Here is a 22102-nt window from a genome sequence, read left to right on the forward strand (position 1 = left end):
TTCCGAAATCCTCACTCCTTCCACTATGTATGTGCGTCAGGCGGAATGGGATTCCATCCAGGGCCAACTTGCGTCGTACTACATCCTTGATTTGTGTCAACTCTTGAACGTTGACGGCGCTCACATTGGCCGGTGGATTTATCTCTCCAATGGTTGGGAACTCCTGCTCCCAATTCTCCCCATACGTGCGGGTATATAAGCCCGTGATGGATGTATCCCAATGACGATAGTCAAATGATGGAGGTCGTACAGGACGGGATATCTCTGCGCGGCGTACATCATTACCTCCTGGTTTGCAAAGCAGCCATCGGCGACAACGGCAATCAAGTTGGGATCCACGTTACAGAGTTCCAGCATATTCAGCACCTATTTCAGGGCGACATGGATCTCCATGCTTCCTAACTGCAGGACTCTCAGCGATGCCACAATTAGATGGACGGTACGGTAGTGGGTGCCATCAATACACACGCTGTGCTGATCCGCTCTGCCAATTGAGGAGAAGTGGTACTCGTCCATGACCAAAAAAAACGGCTGCCTGTAGTCCTCTAGGTCCCCAAATCGGTTTATATTGCCTCGCGCTAATTGCCGTTTTTTGTCCTCCTAACATGCTTGCAAGTCCGGTTGATGTCTCTTTCTCGTCCTCGGAAAATGTCCAGATCAAGGAAGATAGTCCGCAGTGTCCTTGGTGCTATTCGAAAATTAAATATTGAATACTGTTCTGGTCCACTATTTATACAAGAAAATATAGGTAGAAACTCGATTCAGTTTGGAAATTCAACCACAAATAAAATAGTTTGTGGTTGACGTTTTTTTTAAATAAATTTAGGGTTTTTAGGTAAATTAGTGCCATTCAATAGGCAGGCTAAACTCAGGCGTATATATTCTGGTGTAACCGAATATGCAATAAAAATTCAGGTGTGAAAATCCCGCTACCTACCCGTCGATGGCCAGTGCACAGTGGCAAGTTCAATAACCTGTAATACAAAATTACTTCGAAATATTTATCAACTCCCTGCCCAGAACATTATCTGAAGATCTTAAGATTTACTTCCTATTACATTCCATCCCGCCATGTACTTTGAAATTCTATATCGAAAATAAATACTTTTAATAATTTTTTCCAACTTCTTACGCGTTTTCAACTTTCAGCCAATCAAATTTTTCGAAATTGTGAAAGTGTTGTAAAACGGCCAAAGAGCAGCTTTGTAACATGTCACAAACTGCCTTCTATAAAACAGATGTGACATTCGTGCCAAACTTAGACTTTCCCATATGTCGCACATGTCTTATCCGAAGTAGAGTAAAGATTATATCATCACCGAGGTGAACTAGCACCATTTTTTAAGTATTGCTTAAAACCTGAATAATTTAACAAATTAAAATAAGTTTTTTACACACATTGAACATTTATTTGTATTGAATTAGGGATAGGGTATAGATTCGCAAAAGTTCTTATAAATACACATACCTAGCATTCCATGCACCTCGCTCAAGATGACTGTTTTCTTTCATTATCATCCAAATATGATTAGATCTATCAATGTTATACATTTATTTACAATACATTATTTCGGGGTGGCGCCTCTTTGATTTGCTTTAAATGAAATATCTGACTGTGGTTCACTCGGTTAATTTTCGTTAACAATATTTAGAGTTTTAAGGCAAGTTTGCTTTTCTTATTCCCACTCTTTCTGTCGATTACGCTACGATTTTTCCAAATGTTCAATTTAACTTCATTGCTACCAATGAGTTTTCCAAAAAAAAAGGCTTAGTTAGAAAAAATATTAAAACGCAGTCCTTTGTTATACGTATACTGCCTTTATGCGGCTGCTTCTTCACCTCGGCTGCGGTTCCCTCACTAATTATGCTGACAAACATTTAAAGCCTAAATTTAAAACATAGGCATCCGCATCCACCTTTCTCTGGCGCTACTTCTTTTGTTTGACGGTGGAAGTAGCTACAGATGTGGGAGCTTCGGTTGCCGAGCCAGAAATGGTATCCTTGCGTGGTGCTGTTGATATGGTCACACTGGGGCTGGCCGGCTTTGTAGTTGTCATCGAAGTTTTGCAGCCACTGCTCTGGGGCTTGGGTTTGGAAACTGAAACGGAACCAGACTGAATACTCATTCATCCTCATCATTGATAGTTCAAGCTCTTACCCAGCTCGACTTTCTTAGCCGTTCCTGCAGTCTCCCGATCCTGCTTGTTGCCCTTTATCTTTTCCGGCTTATCTAGGGTCTGTGCGGGCGCCGATGACTCCCCCTCGGTATACTCCTCTATGGCGGGCATAAATCTCTCGGTCACACTGCTGCAGTCCTGAGTGCTGGTGGGTGAATCCTTCTCTTCGGCAATTCGGGGCAGCAGATCGCAGCTGGTCAACGTAACGACGGCAGACGAGCTTGGATCCGCACCTGCCACTTTTGGAGCACCTGTACCAGTCCCTGTCACGGAATGTCGTTGTGATTCCTCAGTTGTTCCGTTGCCTCCTGTTCCAACTACTCCTCCGCCAGTTGATGAAACATTGGCCCCAGTGGGTGTTGATGTTGACCTCCATGTGGTGGTCACCACCCGCTGATGAGTTGGTTGTTTGATGGGTGGTGAGCAGCAGAGAGGCGAAATCTTTGTTTCGGCACTGCGGGGGTGCAGTCGATCCGGCGACAAAGCGCGACGCAACAGAGGAGAGCTCGGTTCAGCCGATTTGGTCCTAGCAAAACCACTCTTCTTGGTGTTGGCATTCACTGCCGCCTGCAAGGTGGGAAGCGTGCTCCCAGGACTGTACGACTGCGTGGTATTGGAGGCCCCCGGCTGATGGCCGACTAATGGAAAGGCCAGCGGAGACGGGGATCGCGTAGGCGACGACGGCAAGGGCGAGGGTGATGGTGTACGTGCCAGTGGGGAAAGCGGAATGTGACCCACAGATTTCCTGCGATTTGGCAGCGAATTGTTGCTCGAGGTGTGCAAGGTCTTTAATCCACAGGAGGAATTGCTGGTGTTGTTTCCACCTGCAATCACGGCGGTGGCAGCATGAAGCTTGTGCTTAAGACCATGTAGAGTAGATGGACGTTGATACAGCTGAGGAACAACTCCAGTGGGAGAGACTAGAAAAATAACGAGATACCCGGTAATAAGACTACATCTGTACCTGTACCTTTTAAATTTTTTCTTTATCTGTCAGTTGCATCTACAACAAATCTCGACCCAACACGCTCCTTTAGCTCGCCCCCCCTCCCTAGACCCACACACTGCAGACTCGCGGCAGAGGCAGAGGCCGCACAGAAGCAGAGTGTGGATGTGAGAATGTGAAAAAAATGTATATATGCTGGACAGGGTGGGTATAGGCACTGCAAATTAATTTCTTCATTCTGGCTATAATAATGATTCAATCTGATCCCAGGACGATCTGATAGATATAGTCCTTTCCTACGGAATGGCGTTTTTAGTTTTCTTCTATCTTAAAAATTGTGGCTATGGGAGATTTGCGTCCTTTGTGGAGCGGGGCTAATTTTTTAAATACACTTGTAACAGTGTAGGCATACAGAAGTCTGTATGCAAAATTTGGTGGCTCTAGCTACCGGGTACACAAATTCCCCATTTTACTTTGTTTTTATGTTTCCTTGAGGGAAAACTTACTCACCTGCGACATTTCCCGCAGAGGTGGGGCTGCTGCCAACCGCAGCACCCACATGTGGGAGCAGCACCACCTGGGCAGGAGGCGTGGACAAGGGCATTTGCAAGCAGAGAGCTGATGGAATAGCCGGGGAAGGGGCAGATCCGCAATAAGAACTGTTTGTGCCTCCATTACCACTGGTGGCTGTGGGCGTGTTGGGCGACGAGGACGATGGTGAAGTGGATTGTGATGAAGAGTTTGCTGCCGACTGGCAGCAGCTGCTGCTGTGATTCGAAGAGTCTAGCGGCAACAATTTTCTGGCCGATGGAGTGGTGGGTGAGCTGGCGCCAACGGAAAACTGTCAGCAGAAGTTAGAAATAGGTGGTGTGTCTCTTGATGACTCACATGACTTACCTGCTGCATCTCTGCGTTTGCACGCTTGCTGCTTATTCTGCGAAACAGAGAGGTTTTTCGTTTCTTATCGTGCTCCCTTTTGGTTTGCTTCTTCTGACGATTCAAGCCCTTCTTGGCCAGCTTGCTCTGCATTAGATCGCGCTTGCGGCCACCGCTTTGTATGCTGGTGTGCTCCAACGGTGTGGCCCTCAAGGTGACGTGCTCGCCTCCGCTGAGGAGCAGCTGCAGCACCTGTGTGTGAAACAGGCCCTGCACGGCCTCGCCATTTACATGGGTGATGAGATCCGCCGGTCGAAGGCCAGCCTCAAAGGCCGGACTGCCCTCGTCGACGGCCATGACGAGATGGTGCATCGTATAGAAGTCCGTGTCGCCATAATAGACGCGGATTGTGTGGACAGTGAAGCCAAAACCTCGAGGCCCTCGTCGTATAATAATCGGCGGCTTCAAACTGGTCACTAGCGGCGACAGCTCTCGACAAGGGGATGTATCCCTGGAGCTTGCCGTGCTGGAGCCGTTTCCTCCTCCACCTGGTGACTGAATTCCACACAGCTGTGCTGCCAATTGACTATTGTCCAGTGACGTCATCAGAGAGAGACCTAAGGCTGAGGCGGACTTGACAATAGATCTTGAGCGATGGTGTTTCATGCTGCCACTGCTGGCGCCGTCCATCGACTTGGGCTGGTGCTGCAAAGCCAGCGGCGACTGTTCTCTTGGTAACATCATATTCTCAGTGGACGAGCTGCCCGCTGAAATTGTCTCATCCTCAATGGAAATGGAGAAGCGCGGTAGAATATCCCGTGCACAGACTCCTTTTCGCTTGCGATTGATTTGCGGCGAGAAGTCATCGCTGTCCGTCTGCGAGCTCTCTGGGGTGCTGCGGGAAAAGCTGCCCACCGGTGTCCCTATGGTTCCTGCTGCATGAGTCTGAGATGCCGGCGGAGGCGTTGCCGGTGTACTAATGTTGGTTGAGATTGTGTTTGGTGGCATGCTGTGTCGTTGGTGTAAATTCTGCGTGGCAGCTGGTGTCGGTTGCTGCAGATAGTGCTTAAGCATCCGTAGCTCAGTATCGTTGCCAATGGTGACGTTGTGGAACAGTTCACAGGGCAAAAAATCCGCATCTGGGGTAGACGGCACCTTTAAGCAGCTGGAGGAGAGCTGTAACCAAACAAAATAGTTGCAATTGTTTGAATTTATTATACTTCTCCGTAAACAGCTCACATCTAATTGGCGCAGCTGTGGCGTATTCAAGAACTTGTTGACAGCTCCCTCGTTGGATGCTGCTCCTGCTGATGTTCCCGTTCTGAGTTTAGGCGAGGCGCCTGTTGAGGTGCCAGCCGCTGCCGCTGGAATTGGCATTACCTGGGCACGTGATGGCAGGCATGCTAGGGTGGGTGGAGGGGCCTTTGCCTTATCAGTTGTAGTTGATGTGGATGCTGCATGGCGGGACCAGCTGTAATGCTGTTTCCTATATTGCGGCGTATACGAATTAAAGCTGCCGAAGACGGGAGTATCGTCCGTGTCGTCTGTATCCTCTCCAGCCAGATCATGATTATAGCGATCCATGCGAGCTGTTTAAAGAGAAATATTGTCCTTAGCAATCAAATCAGTTAAGCCATAAATTATCAGTGAAATATACTATCAAAATAGCTGGTATCATCCTCATGCGAAAGCTGAGGAACAAACTCGGCTTTTTGTCGCAGCAACGAATTCCAGTCCATGCCGAGAAAGTATACATGCTCTTTCATCTCCATTGCACCCGTTTGGGTTCCCAATCGGTCTCGTGGATTCTGTTGCAGCAATTGCGTTATTATGTCCTTCGCCTCCGACTGAACCGGCCAGTCCTCGCTGTCCGGCCACTCTATGTCATCGTTGACTGTATGGGCAAACAGTTCCTCGGCCGTCTCGCCAAAAAAGGGCACACAGCCAATGAGAAACTCATAAAGAATGATTCCCATGGACCACCAGTCGACGGGTTTGCCATAGCCCTGCCTCAAGATAACCTCTGGGGCAATGTACTCCGGTGTACCGTACACCTGAAACAAAGAGCAAGATCGGTAGAGAGCATCTACATATTAGGTAGAATTGTCTCAACGAGATGACAGGGAAAAGCCTTCAGCAATTTAAAACAAATTAGCATAGCAAGTGATGGAACACATTGTCGAAAAATTACTAGACACATATTAAATGTAAATACGTTGGGAGACGCGCCGGAACTGTCATCTAAATGACATATTTGTAAAGACCTATTTTAAAATCAACATCAGGGTGATGGGCCGACACTCCAGACTCCTTGGTTCGTGGGTTCGAGACCTAGGACTGGATTAGAATTTGTTTTTCCTTTTTTTTTATACCCGGTACTCGAAGAGTAAATTGGGTATATTGTATTTGTGCGAATAACGGTTGTATGTAACACACAGAAGGAAACGTTTCCGACCCCATAAAGTATACATATTCTTAATCAGCATCAATAGCCGAGTTGATTGAGCCATGTCTGTCTGTCCGTCCGTCCTGTTGAGCGCCTGGATCTCAGAGACCATAAAAGCTAGAGCCACCAAATTTTGCATCCAGACGTCTGTATGCTCACACTTTTGCAAGTGTATTTCAAAAATGAGCCACGCCGCCTTCCCGTCCCGCAGCCGCGAGTCTGCAGTGTGTGGGTCTGGGAAGGGCGGAGAGCTAACGGAGTGGTTGGTGTGAGAAGTGTTGTAGATTTAGATGACAGATTAAAAAAAAATTTAAAATTTGACAAAAAACCGCTAAGGTGCAGATGTAGTACTGAGTGCCGGGTATAAAAGATGTAACGCGTAAGAAGCGTCTCACACGTCCTTAACCAGGTTTGGTTTAAAAAAAAAAACATTGTTTTTTTTAGAATTAAGAGGTTTTGTATTTGTGGGGAATAACGGTTGTATGTAACGCACAGAATTTTAAAGATAAAAGAAAACTAAACACGCCATTCCGTAGGGAAGGACCATTTCTTTCCGAATTGTGATCCGATTGGATCATTTTTACATTCTACTGAGTACCGGGTATAAAAGTTGTGACGCGTAGGAAGCGACCACGACCCTAGTCGTTAGTTTTATTTTATCTTCAAAATTGTAGCTTTGGGAGGTTTTCGGCCTTTTGCGGGGGCAATTATAGGCATTTTTGTATGACATTGTAATTGTAATGCATTGCCGATGCAGGGTATAGCCACTGCAATTAAATTTTTCGTTGTGGCTATAATAATGATCCAATGTGACCCTTATTCGGGGGTCTGATAGATATATGTACAGCTGCGGCGTTTTAAATAGCACCATGACACTTGTTTTTCTTCTTTGAGATTTTCTGTTAAAACAATGGTTCTAATGAACGTTTTTATCTATTATATTTTATATTTATAACTATTATATCAACTTTGAGGTTTAATTCAACTTATCCGACAGAAATGGTATGCTTTTAAGGTATTTGGGCGGCAACAAAAATGGCACCAATTTCATAAAAGCTCAAAAAACTTCAAATTTATAAGAAAATTTCCCAATTTTTCGTTACTATAGTTTACTTTAATTGTATTCAAAGGAAAATAATTAGTTTTAAGGCTTTTGGCAGCAAAAATAAAGGCTCAGAGTCCTGTCAGTAACCTTACTTTCGCGTCTTTCCTGGGGGATTTATCTACACAAATCTGGCAGGACCCCTAAATATCAAGCCTTTTCTTTTATTTCGTATTAGAAACACATTCTTTAACTGTTCCTCAAAGATTTTCATCATAGTTCATATCCGGGGACTGAGTAAGAGAACACATTGCATATAAGGAAATGTTAAAAAACCCCTCAGAGCTCTCTATCCGGTCTGTTTTAGGTAATTTCCCTGATGAACATTTTATATTTTCTATTGCATATAAGCACTAAGCAAACAACTAATAGAATCGTCAAACTGACTTAAAACTGGCTGCATAATCAGTATAGGGGATTGGCTCCCAGTGCCTTCGGCTCTTAGTGCCAATGCCTTCGGCTGAGCATTGAGCATTGAACGCAAAGCGACTCACAAAAACAAAGTTTTTTCAAGTCTGATTCAAAATTTTATGAGTGCGGTGACACATACATACATGATGGCAATGCGTGTATCTATTCTCGACTTCATAAGCGTTTTCATTTTGAGACTTTATGAAGAAGCTTGACTCAAAAAATATAAATTGATTTTGTGTATCCTCTCTATGCTCACATATTTCTAAAATACAGTTAGGACGAAAGGGATAAACGATTATAAACATCTAAATATGTATACAAATAATGAATAACGGCAATTGACTTGGCGTTACAAATATTTTCCATTAGAGTATTCAGCGTACACTGTGTGAATAAACAGAGAGACACACACGAGACCATGGTGAAATTACTAATAAGGTGACGGATTCACCACATTCTCATTCGAGGCTTGCTTATCTCTTATCCTGTGGCTCTGTGGCCGACTTAAAAGGGCACCTCCTGCTCTCAGGAACCAGCATTTTCAACCGACTTGGGGATATTGCGCCAGTTCTTTCACGAGTTTCTTGTTGGTAACATGTTTTAAAGCATTACGAATCATTTTCGATGAGGAACCTACTATTTTCCGCACATAAAGTGCTTTCGACGACTCATAAAAACTAATATTTTGTAACTGTCTGTTTACAAATGACTTAAACTACCGACTATTATATCAATTCAAAAAATAATGTATCAAAAAACTCGAAAAGCAAAAGTTGTTATGCTATTTTTGTTGCCGTTCAATTTCGCTTCTTTTTCGAAAAATTGCTTTAATTAAGGACACTTATCTCAGATAGGAGACTTCTCAACCTACTTTATATTACGGCAAAGTGCAAAAAAATTTTGAATTTGGTTTGTTTTTGGAAACAATGAAGACTGTTGTACCCCACGGTGCTAATTTTTTCGCCGCAACTGTATGTATTCCCTACAGAACTGCGGTACTCGAAGAGTAAATTTGTGCACAAAGTGAATCTATGTAACACACAGAAGGAAACGTTTCCTACCCATAAAGTATATATATTCTTGATCAGCATCAATAACCGAGTCGATTGAGCCATGTCTGTCTGTCCGTCCGTCTTGTTGAGCGCCTGGATCTCAGAGACTATAAAAGCTAGAGCCACCAAATATTGCATTCAGACTTCTGTATGCTCACACTGTTACAAGTGTATTTCAAAAATGAGCCTCGTATATTCAAACCTGGAACAGATTTGCGACCTTAGTGGGGGCGGGTCGAAATTTTGAAACACACTTGTAACAGTGCAATGTGTGATATTACAGAAGTCTGGATGCAACACTTAGTACTCTAGCTATTATGATCTCTGGGTACAAGGCGCTCATCAGGACGGACAGACGGACGGACAGCATATTTGTTTGCCAGAGCACTGTAGCTCTCTTTGGGTGAACTCTGCTCACCTGCTTATCAGAAAACTGCCGGGTTTCCGAGTCAATGTAGCCCTCGTATAAATTGGTTGCCAGCGACATGAGGCCCATCTTCGAGAGGCCGAAATCGGTCAGCTTAATGTGCCCGAGGGCAGTGATCAGCAAGTTGTCCGGCTTAAGGTCGCGATGGACAATTCCATAGCTGTGTAGATACTCCACTGCTAATACTGTTTCGGCGAAATAGAACCGGGCCATATCTGCTGGCAGCGGTCCAATATTCTTGAGAAGGGTTCCGCAGTCCCCACCCTCAACATACTCCATGACCAGGCAGAGATGTTTCTTCGTTTCAAACGAGCAATACATGCTGACAACGAAGGGGTTGTCGGCAAACGACAGTATGTCCCGCTCGGCAAATACCTGCTCCACCTGGTTGCGCAAAATTAGATTATTCTTGTTAATTTTCTTCATGGCGAAGCGTTGACGGGTTGTCTTGTGCTTCACCAAATATACGGCTCCATAAGCACCATTTGAGATCAGCTTGGCAATGTCAAAGTCGTTTTCGTGTGGTAATGGCTGTGGTAGACCTGCAGTAGATATCTGGAGCTGCGAGGCTGCCGTCCCAGTGCCTGATCCAGCTGCTTCTCCCGCCTCGTTTAGCTGACTAACCGCCAAGGCGAAGCTGGGAGCAGGTTGTGAGTCACACGCAGCCACTGGCGTTTGAGGCGGCTGCTGTGGTGTACTAGTTCCACTGGGATGGACGGGATAATCCAGAACCACGGCATCCAGGGCCAAGCTGCTTAACTGCTTGGCGGCATTGGTAAGAGGGGAGTTGAGTAGCAGGGAACCGCCCTGTTGCAGTGGGTCCGCATCCACTGTGACCTGCTCCGAGCACATCTGCTGTGTTTCCCGCAATTCCTGCTGGAGCTCGGCAATAGGATCCCGATTTAGGCCCAGTTTGTGAATGATATACTGCGGTATATCTGCCTTAATGACGGGCATACCCATGGCATGACCCTCGGCCGCCTCCAGTAGTTCGTAGAATTCTTGGGGATCAAACTCCAGGCACTCGAGCAGGCGGGCCGGGCGTGAGATGATCAATAATAGTTTTTTTATCACCCCGCTCAACTCGGCGGCTGCTTCCGGTGACTTCTCCTTGGTCTCAAGCAGCAATCGCTCTAGATTCTCACTCAGCTCGTAGAAATATTGCGAGGTAATCAGCTTCGCCTCTGATTTGTGTAGGCAATCGCGGGCCATTTCCAGCACCTGATGATGCACAAACCGCACTATGGGCTGGGAGTCCCGAAAGCTGCTACAAGCAGCGCTTTTATTCTCATGAATAAAGTGTTTCAAACGTTCCTCCATCTGCTGGGTGGCCTTGGGAAACCGCTCCTTGTACAGAGTATTCATCACCGCAATCTCATTGTCCACAATGGGCGAGCGCGAGGGGCTGGATAACGATCGGGAGCGTGATCGAAAATGGGGCGACAACCGTCCTTGGGCGACGCCGTCTGAGCTATTGCTATTATCCTGACCCTTTCCGCTACAGGCGAGGCTTAAATCAGCACAGCAATTTATGCAACCTGCAACGCGTTTCTGCGGCGGCAACTGAGTTGACTTGGGCTGCTTGTGCTGCTTCTGGGCTGCGGCCAACAACAAAACACAATGCCTGGGACAGTGCTGCCTGAGATGCTCGGCACAGCAGGCGCCGGAGGCAACAGCGGCAGCATCAGCATCCTGTACACATGGCGGAATGTTGTGCGGCAGTTGGTTTAGTGCCTCCTGACTAGAACACTGAGACTGCAACAGACAGTATGATCATTTTAAAATGCAATCAAAATATTCTCAAATTGTTATCAAGTTTACCGATAAATTGGAGCTGCCTGGGGTAGTGCCGTAACCGGAGGAGGGCAACGATGCCACAGACCAACGACGTCCATCCACCACTCCACGGCATGAGGCGATCCGCTTGATGGGAGCAAATGCAAATGGCATGGGCGAATTGAGACGCGGACTGTCCACGGGACTGGCCGAGTACGGAGAGTGCGCACGCGAGCCGACGGTCGAGGCGACAGCAGAAGCATTCGTGACCAGGCTGAGACGGTGATGAGCGACACCACCAGTGGAGCCCGAGCCAGCCCCGCCACCTGCCGACCCACGCATCACCACACCATGGAGATAATGGTGATGATGTTTGACCAGACCAATTCCCGCACAGCTGCCAGACCGCGAGATGTTGTTGCCTGGCGAGGCAACTGCTGAATGGCTTTTGGCCTGAGCCATGGACGGACCAGCCAGCTCATGACGGAAATAGTTGACTGTGAGACAGGGAGCTGACTTTCCAAGCGAGGAGTGCCGCATGCGCAGCAAGTTGGATGCTTCTGCGAAATGAGCAGAACGATTTGATAATTATTATATATATTGGAAATATCTCGTGGGCATCAATCATTTCTTACCGCTGCTGACGGCACGCAAGGAGTTACTGTGCTGCTCATATGAAATCTTGCGGAGCAGAGCCGTGTAGCCACGAGAGTGCAATGAGCTGGAGCTGCCTGATAGGCCGCCGGATGAGCTCTTGGTTAGGTTTAGGTTTCTCATCATCGAGGAGCTATTGGGGCTATCGTTTCCAATCGACAGCTTCCCTGATGATGTGCCACTGCACTTTACGTTGCTATGACAGGAAACCGAGGCGGCTTCTAGAGCAGCAGCTGCGGTAGCAGCCTCCTGATCTGAATCGTCAAAGATGAGAACCCGGGCCGAGTAACTAGACTGGGGACGTGTTCGGGGCAGATTAGCTGTGCTCAGTTGACGTCTAGCCACTGGGCTGCCACTCATGGTAGAGGCCGTTGAGACGCTGCTATCAACAGTCATGGACAAAGCCAGAGCGTCGCCGGCATCTATTTCGCTGGCCACACTCCGATTGATGAACTCCTGCTCTTGCTCGTGGCTCTTCTGTGGCGTTGAGGTGGATATTTTACTAACGGTGGCTGCGGCTGCATAAGAGGATGTTGTTCTTGAGCCGGCCACTCCTTCCGCTGATCGAAGTCCCCCTCTCGACAGCGAGGAAGATGCATCCTGGCGACTCATGATCCTGGTTTCTACCCTTTGACCTTAGCGGTCTAGTCTTTTGTTTTTCTTGTTGGTGGCGTATTTGCTGCAGCTATTGGCTGACATGTTGTCAGCTGCTGTAATGTAATAAATTATTTAGCATTTGTCTGGAAAAGTCACTTCCAGTCCTTCCGGAGAGTTAATATCTGCTTATAGTAGAATCAGAAACTAGTGTGTACAAATATAAACAGACAAATATGTGTATATGTGTGTGTATAAATATATAAACAGAATCTGCTGTCCCTCTACGAGGAGATGCGGATACGTGCACTAAATATTTAGGATCTCAGGCACTACTATCCCTGCAGTGCAAGAATTACGCTAAAAGAAGGGATTTGGTGATGTTCCGAGGTCTACACGGGCGACGATGCCGCTGCGTTGTCCTATTCCAATTTCTGTGCTTATCAGGGAACAAACTTGTTTTTGTTTAATTTTGGTCTGTGTAGTGGAATTTATTTACACAATATATATTCACATATACACACGACTGTTAGAGCTCTTGGCTCTGTACTCGTGTATGTATTTGTTTAAATTTCGACCAATTAGGGCGAGACGAGCGAGTTATTCACATGATAACTGGGTTCGTATTCGCGCAGACTATTTGCTTAAATTTGATTATATAGAGCTCAGTCGCCTCTATCCAAGGGCAAGGGATTTGTAAATTAAACGTTTTTGAAGGTAAATCCACTCATTCCCTTTGATTTTATGGCCACACACACGCAGTCAAAAAGACTACGGGTTTTTGGAGAAGGGGAGTCGTCTTTTAAACACTTAAAGATCTGGGAAACTTAGTTTATGACTTTACATTTTGTACAAAGTTTAATATGAATAAATATTTTTAACAGCGAAACTAGTTGTACCAATAATCAGCAAAACGGTCACACTCCTGGGGATGTGGAAGGGTTGGACCCAGTGTGACCGCGGAATTATCGATCAAATATACAGTGAGGGCCTCGAAAATATACCGAAATATACCCTTGCATTTTCCAAATATACTGTAAATATACCGTGAATCTAAAATCCTTTTCCTCGATTTTAATGTTTAACCACTAAGCAAACAACTCATAGAGTGTGCAAACGTGGTAAAAACTGGCTGCCTTATCAGTTTAGTGGATTCGCTCCCAGTGCCTTCGGCTCTTGGTGAGAGAACCTTCGGCTGAGAGTTGGCTCTCTTGAGCATTGAACGCAAAGCGACTCTCGCAAAAACAAAGTTTTGTTTTTCCTTTCAAGTCTGCTTCGTAATTTCATGTGTGCGGTGACACATATGGAACATATGATAGCAATGCGTTTTCATTTTTAGCGCTTGAGACGTTTGGCACTTTTGTGTTGCTTCTGAGCTCACATACCCTTCCTTCAAACTTGAGCTTGCCCCAAAAAATAAATAGATTGACTTTGTGTAGGACTCTCAGCTTTACAAATAAAATTTTACTCAAATCATCATTCAATTCTCCGCAGTATTTGCTGATTTTACGATACATCTTTTCTCAATTGATTGCATAATAAGGTTAAAATTAAAAAGTTCAACCAAAATAATATATATATGCTATACTTAATATTATAAATACATTTTTATTTTCTTTTTTGAAGCAAGAACGTTGCAGCCTATTTTAGAAATAAGAGCCTAAAAATACAAGTATATATTAAAAAACAATAGTAACGACTACTTTCAAGCAGTAAATTATTAATAATCAAAATATAAAAGAAAACATCAAAACCTTTTCTTGCAATGGGCAATTTTAAACCCAATTCCATCAAAAGGTTAATAAGCACATTTCAATGTAGTTTCACTCACACTTACTGAGCAGAGCCCTCTCACTCTCACTTATTGACAGCATTGTTAGGGGTGCTCTTGATCTCGGATCGAAAGCAATTGCACTTGTTCTAGCAAATTTTTCTAGCAAATTTTGTATTTGTTCTTGTTGAGAAGAACATAATTCGCTTAGATTATTGCAATCATTATTTTTAAAACTATTAATATTTTGCAACGGATCTGTTTCAAAATTAATAATGGGTCCCATAGCAGTTGATCCAATTGTAAAAATTGGATCAACTGTGGAATGTGGATCAACTATCGAAAATTCTCCAATATTAATGGGTCCCATCCCCATTTCTCCAATATTTTCAAATGGAGCAACTGCATCTACTGTAATTTCGAAAATTTGATGTTTGGGAAATGCTACAGAATTTGTTTACCATTTGCTGAACTAAAGTTAATGCAAAGTCGTATGACCTATATTTAAAAAATGATGAGGAAAATAGAATTAGTAAATTAAATGTAAAGAATATTTTATAAAAACTGGGTCAAAGACCCAAATCTACACTACACGACTCGATTTTCCCTCAAGGAAACAAGCCAACTTATTCTGAAAGGGCTTGTCAGATGATATATCAACACTGTACACAAATAAACTGTAATGATCCGCCTTTTTGCCGCCCTGGTCTATCGTTCCCGGCTAGCTCTCGGGGAAGTCAGGGGTGTTTTCGACCCGATAGCCAGGGGACGGATTTAACAAAAAAAACCTATTTTCTCGCGTGTAACGGACAGATCTAATTTTTTTACACGCTACGTGGGAGGGGGGGGGGGGGGAATAGACTCTTACATAGATTAAAGAAACGGAACTTAACGAAAAAACTATCCTAAAATATTTTGTGTTGTTGTTTTCTTTTATTTTATTTCATGTGACTGTTGTGTTGTGGAATTTTAAGTCCAACGAAAATATATGTGCTAAGTGTGAATTGATATTAGATGTTCCGGGAATAAATATATGACGTGCGAATGAGGTTGGATGAAAACGAAAATGAAAAAAAAAAAAGTTTTACGTTCTGCACTATTTGCTTTTATTGTTTCTGACAGCAAGTAAAGATTTGAAGCGGCATAGCAGCAAATACTTTGCAGACATATTTGTTTCTAAAAAAGATGTAATTGAATAAAGATTAAATTACATACACATTACATTACACATCCAAAATAAAAAAGTAGTTGCATTGTCTTCCACTTACGTCTTCATTCGTAAACAATGAAGAAAAGGAAGAAGAAGACAATGAAATAATCGTGCGCTACACAACCTCTTTCGTCAACGTTTGCCAAAAGACTGACAAGCTGGTATTCCTCGAATGAGAAGGCACTGTGGTGACAACGTCACCTATTAGTAATTTTACCATGTTCTCCTCCGCTTCGCGGTTGTCGGTATCGTGATGTTCTTTTTGGTACGGGTCTGGGCACGGATTTTATTTTTCTCTCTTTTTTTTGCTTTTGGTTGCCGACCAATCTCTTACACTTCTTCCCGGAAACTGACCCTCTCAATATAACCTTTACGGCCACTTTCCTTCTCTCTTCCTTGCCACCTTGCAACCCTTTTTCAGCCTCCCACGATCCACACCAGAGGCCGCTGTCTGCTCTTCTTCTCCAGCCCTGTCGGCTATCGGTTACTTCAGAAAGCCGTCCATAACAAAACAAAGGAAAGAGGAACCAAAAATCGCGAAAAAAGAAAGACGAAAGAATGTCTATTATACGCTTTTTATATGTACTCCATGTCTTGTGCGTCAATTTGTCCTTAGGAGGCTTCCAGAAATTTCACCAGACATGAGGACGGTGCAATGGTGCTGGCGCGAGCTAATGGCCTGGCCAAGGCTCCACCGAGGGTCATAAGTTCATCGAGGTGCCTATTCTGCTTGTGCTTTCCAGATGAATGCCAAAGAGGGACACGGTCGGAGACAACAGGTTGGATGGCAGGTCATTTTCACATTGAAACTGTTACTTTAAAACTATTACCCTTTAACTGTCTTTTGCAGGTCCGCAGAAAAATCGATTGAAGAGTAACCTTCGGCACTCCATCACTCCTTATGTGGCTGGATCATGCATCTGCCGGTCTCAATTGCACTGAGGTGCTGCAACAAACCTTCCGCGTCGACAAGCAAACGAGCACTGACTGCAAGAAAAAGCAGCGAGTAACTCTGCCACGGACGAGGCCTCTTTATAGTTTCTTCATGGTCATGGACATAAAGCAACTATATAAGGAGGCCTCGTCGGTGGCAGAGTTACTCGCTGCTTTTCCCAATTCTCAGTGATCGTTTGCTTGTCGACAGCACACTCCATTGCCGTTGCTCTCATACTTGCAGCGAGAGCCCTTTCACTCGCACTTTTCCATAATTTTTGCCTACGAGACCTTCTTATATAGTTTCTTCATGGGTCATGGACAGACCAGTAATCTATATATCGAATCGTATCACTAACTCATATACGTACATTTGCTAATTTTTTGTATTTTTACGCCTTTTTTTGTTTAGAGAAAATGTAAGTGTACCTGCCTTGCTTAATATTTTCATTATTTAGAATAATCAGAATAAAAGCAAATCTATTAATAATGAGAATATAGCAATAGCTCTAACAATTCGTTAGCCATAATTCATATTTGTACTATGAGAGGTCGGGTAAACGCTAGATATGCTTCTTTGAGACGTTGACTGGCACCCTGACGATGGATCTTCCTTCAGATGATTGTTTTCCTGGCACCATTCAACGAAGTCGTCGATAAGTACAGGCCATGCACCTTCCGAGTCGTAATTACTCATCCCATCATCGATATTGGTGGCAAAATCGAGGAGCAAATTCCAGGTGTCTCGCGAAATGGCTCGCTTGTGTTTCTCCTCGAGGAACTTGCACCAAATGTCCAAGAATTTGAAGCGTCCGCTCAGCACTATGCACCAGTATGCAATTGCCATATCCAGATCGATGCTCTTCTGTCCCGGATCCTTGGCATAGTTGAAAGTGAAGTGATAAAAATCCTTGAACTTGCCAGCATCATTCAGTTCCAGCTCCAGCAATGGCAGCTTCGACTTGAGTTTCTCAATGCTATCGATGCCCAGTTCGCACATGCCATTTGTAAATTCATCCCGCGAGAATTCGCACTGTACTTCGGCGTGAAATTTCCACGCAATGATCAGCACAAGCTTCGAGTCGGGTTTTAGGTCTAGATCTTCTAGAAATCGAATCACGCCTTGAGAACTGATCTTAAGCGGATCACTCGGATCGCGGTATCGTATATATAACTGATCGATTCGCTTCCGGTCTAGCTCGCGGTAATAATACTCGGGATTTTGAAAGTAGTTGTCACTGGCCAGATCCATTTTCCAGTCATTCTGTTGCAGACAAAAAATTGCAGTCTGTTCCCCTGTCTGTGTCAGTGAAATAAACTTCTTCACCTTGTCTCGGTGTTGGCTCGACTTGAGCTTGTTCTGCGGATAAGCGAGTCAATAGAACAGTTATAAATAAATGTATTATAATAGACAGACGGGCAATTTAACACAATGATGATGTCTAGGCAAATTGCATAAATACAACAACAAAAGTGCGTAAGTTGGCGCTGTGGGTAAAATGATGCTTCCACGTCGCAAATAAGAAGCCAACACTTTCGCAAAACGAGCACAAGAAGCCAAGGCTTTTTCATTGCACTTTAAAAAATATTTAAATTGTACCCACCATTGTTGTTAAAATAATAAATTTTTTTTTTGTTTATTCAACTAAGTTTTCACTGCGTTTGCAGTGTGACTGACCGTCAGAAATATACTGAATTATGCCGCCTCATTTTCAAAATATACCGTAAACATATCGTGGAAAAACAAACTTAGCCCACTAAACGCTCTAGTTAACACATACAAATAATACTGTTTGTAAATTCTTATATAATTCCAAACGTTTTCTTACGTTCCGCTGCAATTTAATAGCATGCTATGAAATCTGACTCAATTTTGACAATAAAGTACATTGCTCAGATGCTCAAATTTTTTTTGAAACAGAAAGTGCCATATATTTCGCTCCATGACCAGTATGACCAAAGTAGGCAAAGTGCGTGCTCTCTGGGTACACTGTTTTATGTTTGTATGATTTGTATGAAATCAGGAGGAGTGTGTTATTCAGAGTGGATATGGAGCTTGGAGGACAACAATAAATGGATAAAACAGAGCATTTTTGGATAAATCGTTTCCGGCGGGACAGAAATGCAATACAAATATCTTTATTTAATTATATTTTATTTTATTTCCTATTATTGCACCTTTCGCTAATTTCCTTCCAATTTTATACCCGTTACACCAAGAATAAATAGGGTACTTGTGGAAAAAAATATATGTATGTAACGCACAGAAGGAAAAGTTTACGACCCAATTTAAGTATATTCTTGATCAGCATCAATAGCCGAGTCGATATAACCATGTCTGTACTTCCGTGTGTCTGTCCGTCCGACCAAATTTTGTACATTTGAAGAATAGCCTTCGGCACTCCATCACTCCTTATGTGGCTGGATCATGCATCTGCCGGTCTCAATGGCACTGAGGTGCTGATACAGCCCCCCCCGTGCTTTCTAGTCACCAGTTTAGCGAAAGTCTGCTTTAAAAACAATAATCTACAGAATTTAATTGAACTATAATTGACAATTATAACATTTACGGTTGTTTATAGTAAGTGCTGCTTTATGAGTTATATAATTGACTTTAACTTTAATAAGGAAAAGTTTCCGACCCAATTAATTATATAAATATAACCTGTCTGTCTGTACTTCCGTCTGTCTGTCCGTCCGACCAAATGTTGTATTTTGTATCCTTGTGGATTGATAGGAGATAAAAGAAAACAAAAAAGCCATTCCGTGATTAAGTACCATATCTATCAGATTAGCGAATGATTAGATTGGATCATTATTATTACTATTTTTTTTAATTTAATCGCTACAGCGAAATTGGTTGGTCGCAGACGATTAGTCCGCATTGACCAGGTAAAAATGTTACTATAAATTTTGAACTCAAAAAATAGTTTGCCGAACAAATAGAATACATTTTAAATTTCATGTAAGCGCCATCTCGTTTCCTTTCGTTTCCTTCTCACACCAGGGGCAAGCTCTAACTGAAACTTATCCACCAGAGGACGCGAGAAGAGTGTCAAACATTTAAATAAATTCATTACGAGCTGGCGCCAAGTAAAGTGTAGTTATGATGTGGGGAAGTCTGCTTCTTGCGTGGCCTTTACACAACTTTAGCACAAAGAAGTATGTGCTTGTATTTAACGTGAATATTTCGCCAAATTGTTATATATTCGACCGCTGCATTGAAACCAGTGGACGGCACGAACACATGGTAGCAGTGCGTTTGAGTTCGTAAGCAGCAGTTGTATACCTATACATTACCGCCAAAGTAAATTTATATTACTTGTGATATAAATTTTGAAACTTTAGTGAGTAGGAATGGTAATGGTAATGGTAAGCGTAGAAGTGTTTGGCGTAAGCCTGCATATAGCTGCCATTGGCACAGATCTTGGTGGTAGTAACAAATAATCGAATGAGACCTTGGAGGACTGAGGTCGAGAAGGGTTTCGTGTATAACGATGTATAGGCAAGATGTTATTCCTAGCTCTTGGACTGCACGCGTATATGTGTTCCAGCTGCTGGCTCGTCGGCTACGAGTGTGGTGTTCTTGTCCAAGCTAGGGCCTACCTTATTATTACTTTACAAAAAATGAAACTTGCACACAAAAAGCCATAAACCGGACGGAAGAGTACAACGTCTAAAACGGAAGACAATAACTATAGGTGTAAAACGGACAACGGACAGCATACCTCAGATGTTCGCGAGGCACAGGTTACGCACAGAGGTTACGCCCACCCTAACTTGGTCTATACTAATTTCAAGACCCTTTGTCTTCGAGGGGCCTACAGGGGCTTGCTGTAGGAGATCAAACACTTATACTTTACTCAAACATTATAAATATTTATTTAACTCTAATAAACATTAATTTTAAATTTCCCATACAAAAATCAATTCCCATAAATTTTACCCCGTAATAAATTTTGCTTAAAATAAACTAAATGTAACGATTTTTATATCAATAGAAGGCAAAGAAGCAAAAGGAAATATAATTAAATGCACAACAAATGCACATGATGAGAGGGGAAAATAAAGAAGGGTAAAGGCATGGGAAGCGAGATTGAAAAATGTGGAGAAAAAAAAAAAAACAGCTGCACCTGCACCTGCATACAAATTAACTTTATGTGGTCGGAAACGCTTCCTTCGGTGCGTTACATACAACTGTTATTCGCACAAATACAATATACCCTATTTACTCTTCGAGTACCTGGTATAAAAGGAAACAATTCCTATACATGAACTAGCATGTCAATTAACTTTATGTCGTTTTTGGTCCGAGCTGCGGTATGCGTTGCGTTGGCTCCGGCGGCAGCGATCGGGTTCCCGTGGCCCGCTCTTGTAGCGGGGGACGGTGGTTGCGGTTGGCAACTGAGTCTTCTACCGAAGATTATGTTGAGAGGGTAATTGCCCTCTATTTCGTTGGCCCTTAAGGCTCAACAATATGATTATATCAATGCACTTTTACGACTCGTGTCGGAGTTTATGTGAACGCTCCGTTCATTTATTCGTCCAATTCTAAACTAAAGCTTACTTCTAAACCTACACCGAAACGAGCCGTCCGCGCTCACAAGAGATAAGAGCCGCCTACGCATAAACAAGATCATGCGATCGCTGGCGCCCAATCAGATAACAGAGCCGCCCGCTGCAACGGCATCTACTGCATCGGCGCCCACCGTATCAGACTGGATAAGTTAGGGCGGCACATGATATTTCACATTTCTTGTGCGCTAAGTTAGGGTGTCCCATGTTATTGCTTATGTGTTAACTTACAGATACCCTCTATTTTGAATGGGAAGGGAATATGTGTTTAAGGGCTTAGGCTCTCCGTTTTCTTTGTTTTCTCTTGTTATTTTACACTATTCGCCCTTACTAATGGACCATTGCGCCCAAACAAGAAATAATTTCAATTGTATATATTTAGTTACTCACAATCGGTACCTCCATCGTTGACGCGCTTCCGATTTCGGACGCTGAAAAGAAACACCAAAAAAAAACGAGAAGGGACATGTGGGACGCTTCTTACGCGTCACAACTTTTATACCCGGCACTCAGGACTACATATAGATGTAGAAGAAATAGCCAACCACTAGATATCGTTCACATTACAGAATACGTAGTAAAAAGCCTACTAAATAAAATGCATCAAAAAAATTGGATCAGTTAATCGTATTTTCCAATTTATGATATATTTAAAACAGCAATAAAATTGGTACTTTTTTCCTGCACATTCTGCGCAAAAATGACCGCTAGGTTTCACAGCAGAATTTTCGAAAGTGGCGCCATCAATGAACATTTCTTATACGCAACTTTGATGGTCACTCTTTTTCTAATACAGAGCGTTAAAAACCGAGTCTTGGTTTTAACTTTTAAAAATTATCTTTTGGCCGCTGTTTCCGCAACTCATCGCAACCAGTTCGGAATCAAAATCTCGAAATAAAAAACCAAGTGCTGCTGGCTCGACCGAGTCGGAATTCAAATCAATTTAATCTCTTCTTCTTTTCAATTTCGATATTCTCCTATTAAATGCATGTTCTTCCTCTTTCACTATGAAATTCACATATAACATGTATGTTCTATAGCAACAAACTTCTGTGAGTATGTCGTAAATGCAACATCTTAATGCTACAAATTCATTTTACTTATACAAAATACTAATTTCTCCCGGCCATAAGGCCTTTGCGCTAATTT

The 22102-nt window shown here is 43.3% G+C and overlaps 2 protein-coding genes across 4 annotated transcripts; both read right to left on the minus strand.

The window, feature by feature from the left end:
* Positions 1-1382: 1382 nt before the first annotated feature.
* LOC117591242 (microtubule-associated serine/threonine-protein kinase 3) lies at positions 1383-13372 on the minus strand. The gene is made up of 10 exons (XM_034284420.1): positions 13309-13372; positions 11852-12580; positions 11262-11776; positions 9432-11195; positions 5657-6053; positions 5239-5588; positions 4021-5175; positions 3634-3964; positions 2159-3097; positions 1383-2098 (listed from the first exon to the last, which is right to left on the minus strand). The coding sequence occupies exons 2-10, from the start codon at positions 12480-12482 to the stop codon at positions 1929-1931; spliced, it is 6252 nt and encodes a 2083-aa protein (XP_034140311.1). The 5' UTR covers positions 12483-12580; positions 13309-13372; the 3' UTR covers positions 1383-1928.
* A 3413-nt stretch (positions 13373-16785) lies between these two features.
* LOC117591261 (DCN1-like protein) lies at positions 16786-21375 on the minus strand. Of its 3 annotated transcripts, none has more exons than XM_034284449.1 (2): positions 21344-21375; positions 16786-17738 (listed from the first exon to the last, which is right to left on the minus strand). In XM_034284449.1, exons 1-2 carry the CDS (start codon positions 21356-21358, stop codon positions 16899-16901), a joined length of 855 nt encoding a protein of 284 aa, XP_034140340.1. In that variant the 5' UTR covers positions 21359-21375; the 3' UTR covers positions 16786-16898. The 3 variants fall into 3 exon arrangements, with proteins under 3 accessions (XP_034140340.1, XP_034140339.1, XP_034140341.1); XM_034284448.1 differs by lacking the exon at positions 21344-21375 and adding an exon at positions 20622-20720; XM_034284450.1 differs by lacking the exon at positions 21344-21375 and adding an exon at positions 17983-18076.
* Between the last annotated feature and the right edge of the window lie 727 nt (positions 21376-22102).

The sequence above is a fragment of the Drosophila guanche genome, unplaced genomic scaffold (assembly GCF_900245975.1).
Source record: "Drosophila guanche unplaced genomic scaffold, DGUA_6, whole genome shotgun sequence".
In the NCBI taxonomy this organism is placed as follows: domain Eukaryota; kingdom Metazoa; phylum Arthropoda; class Insecta; order Diptera; family Drosophilidae; genus Drosophila; species Drosophila guanche.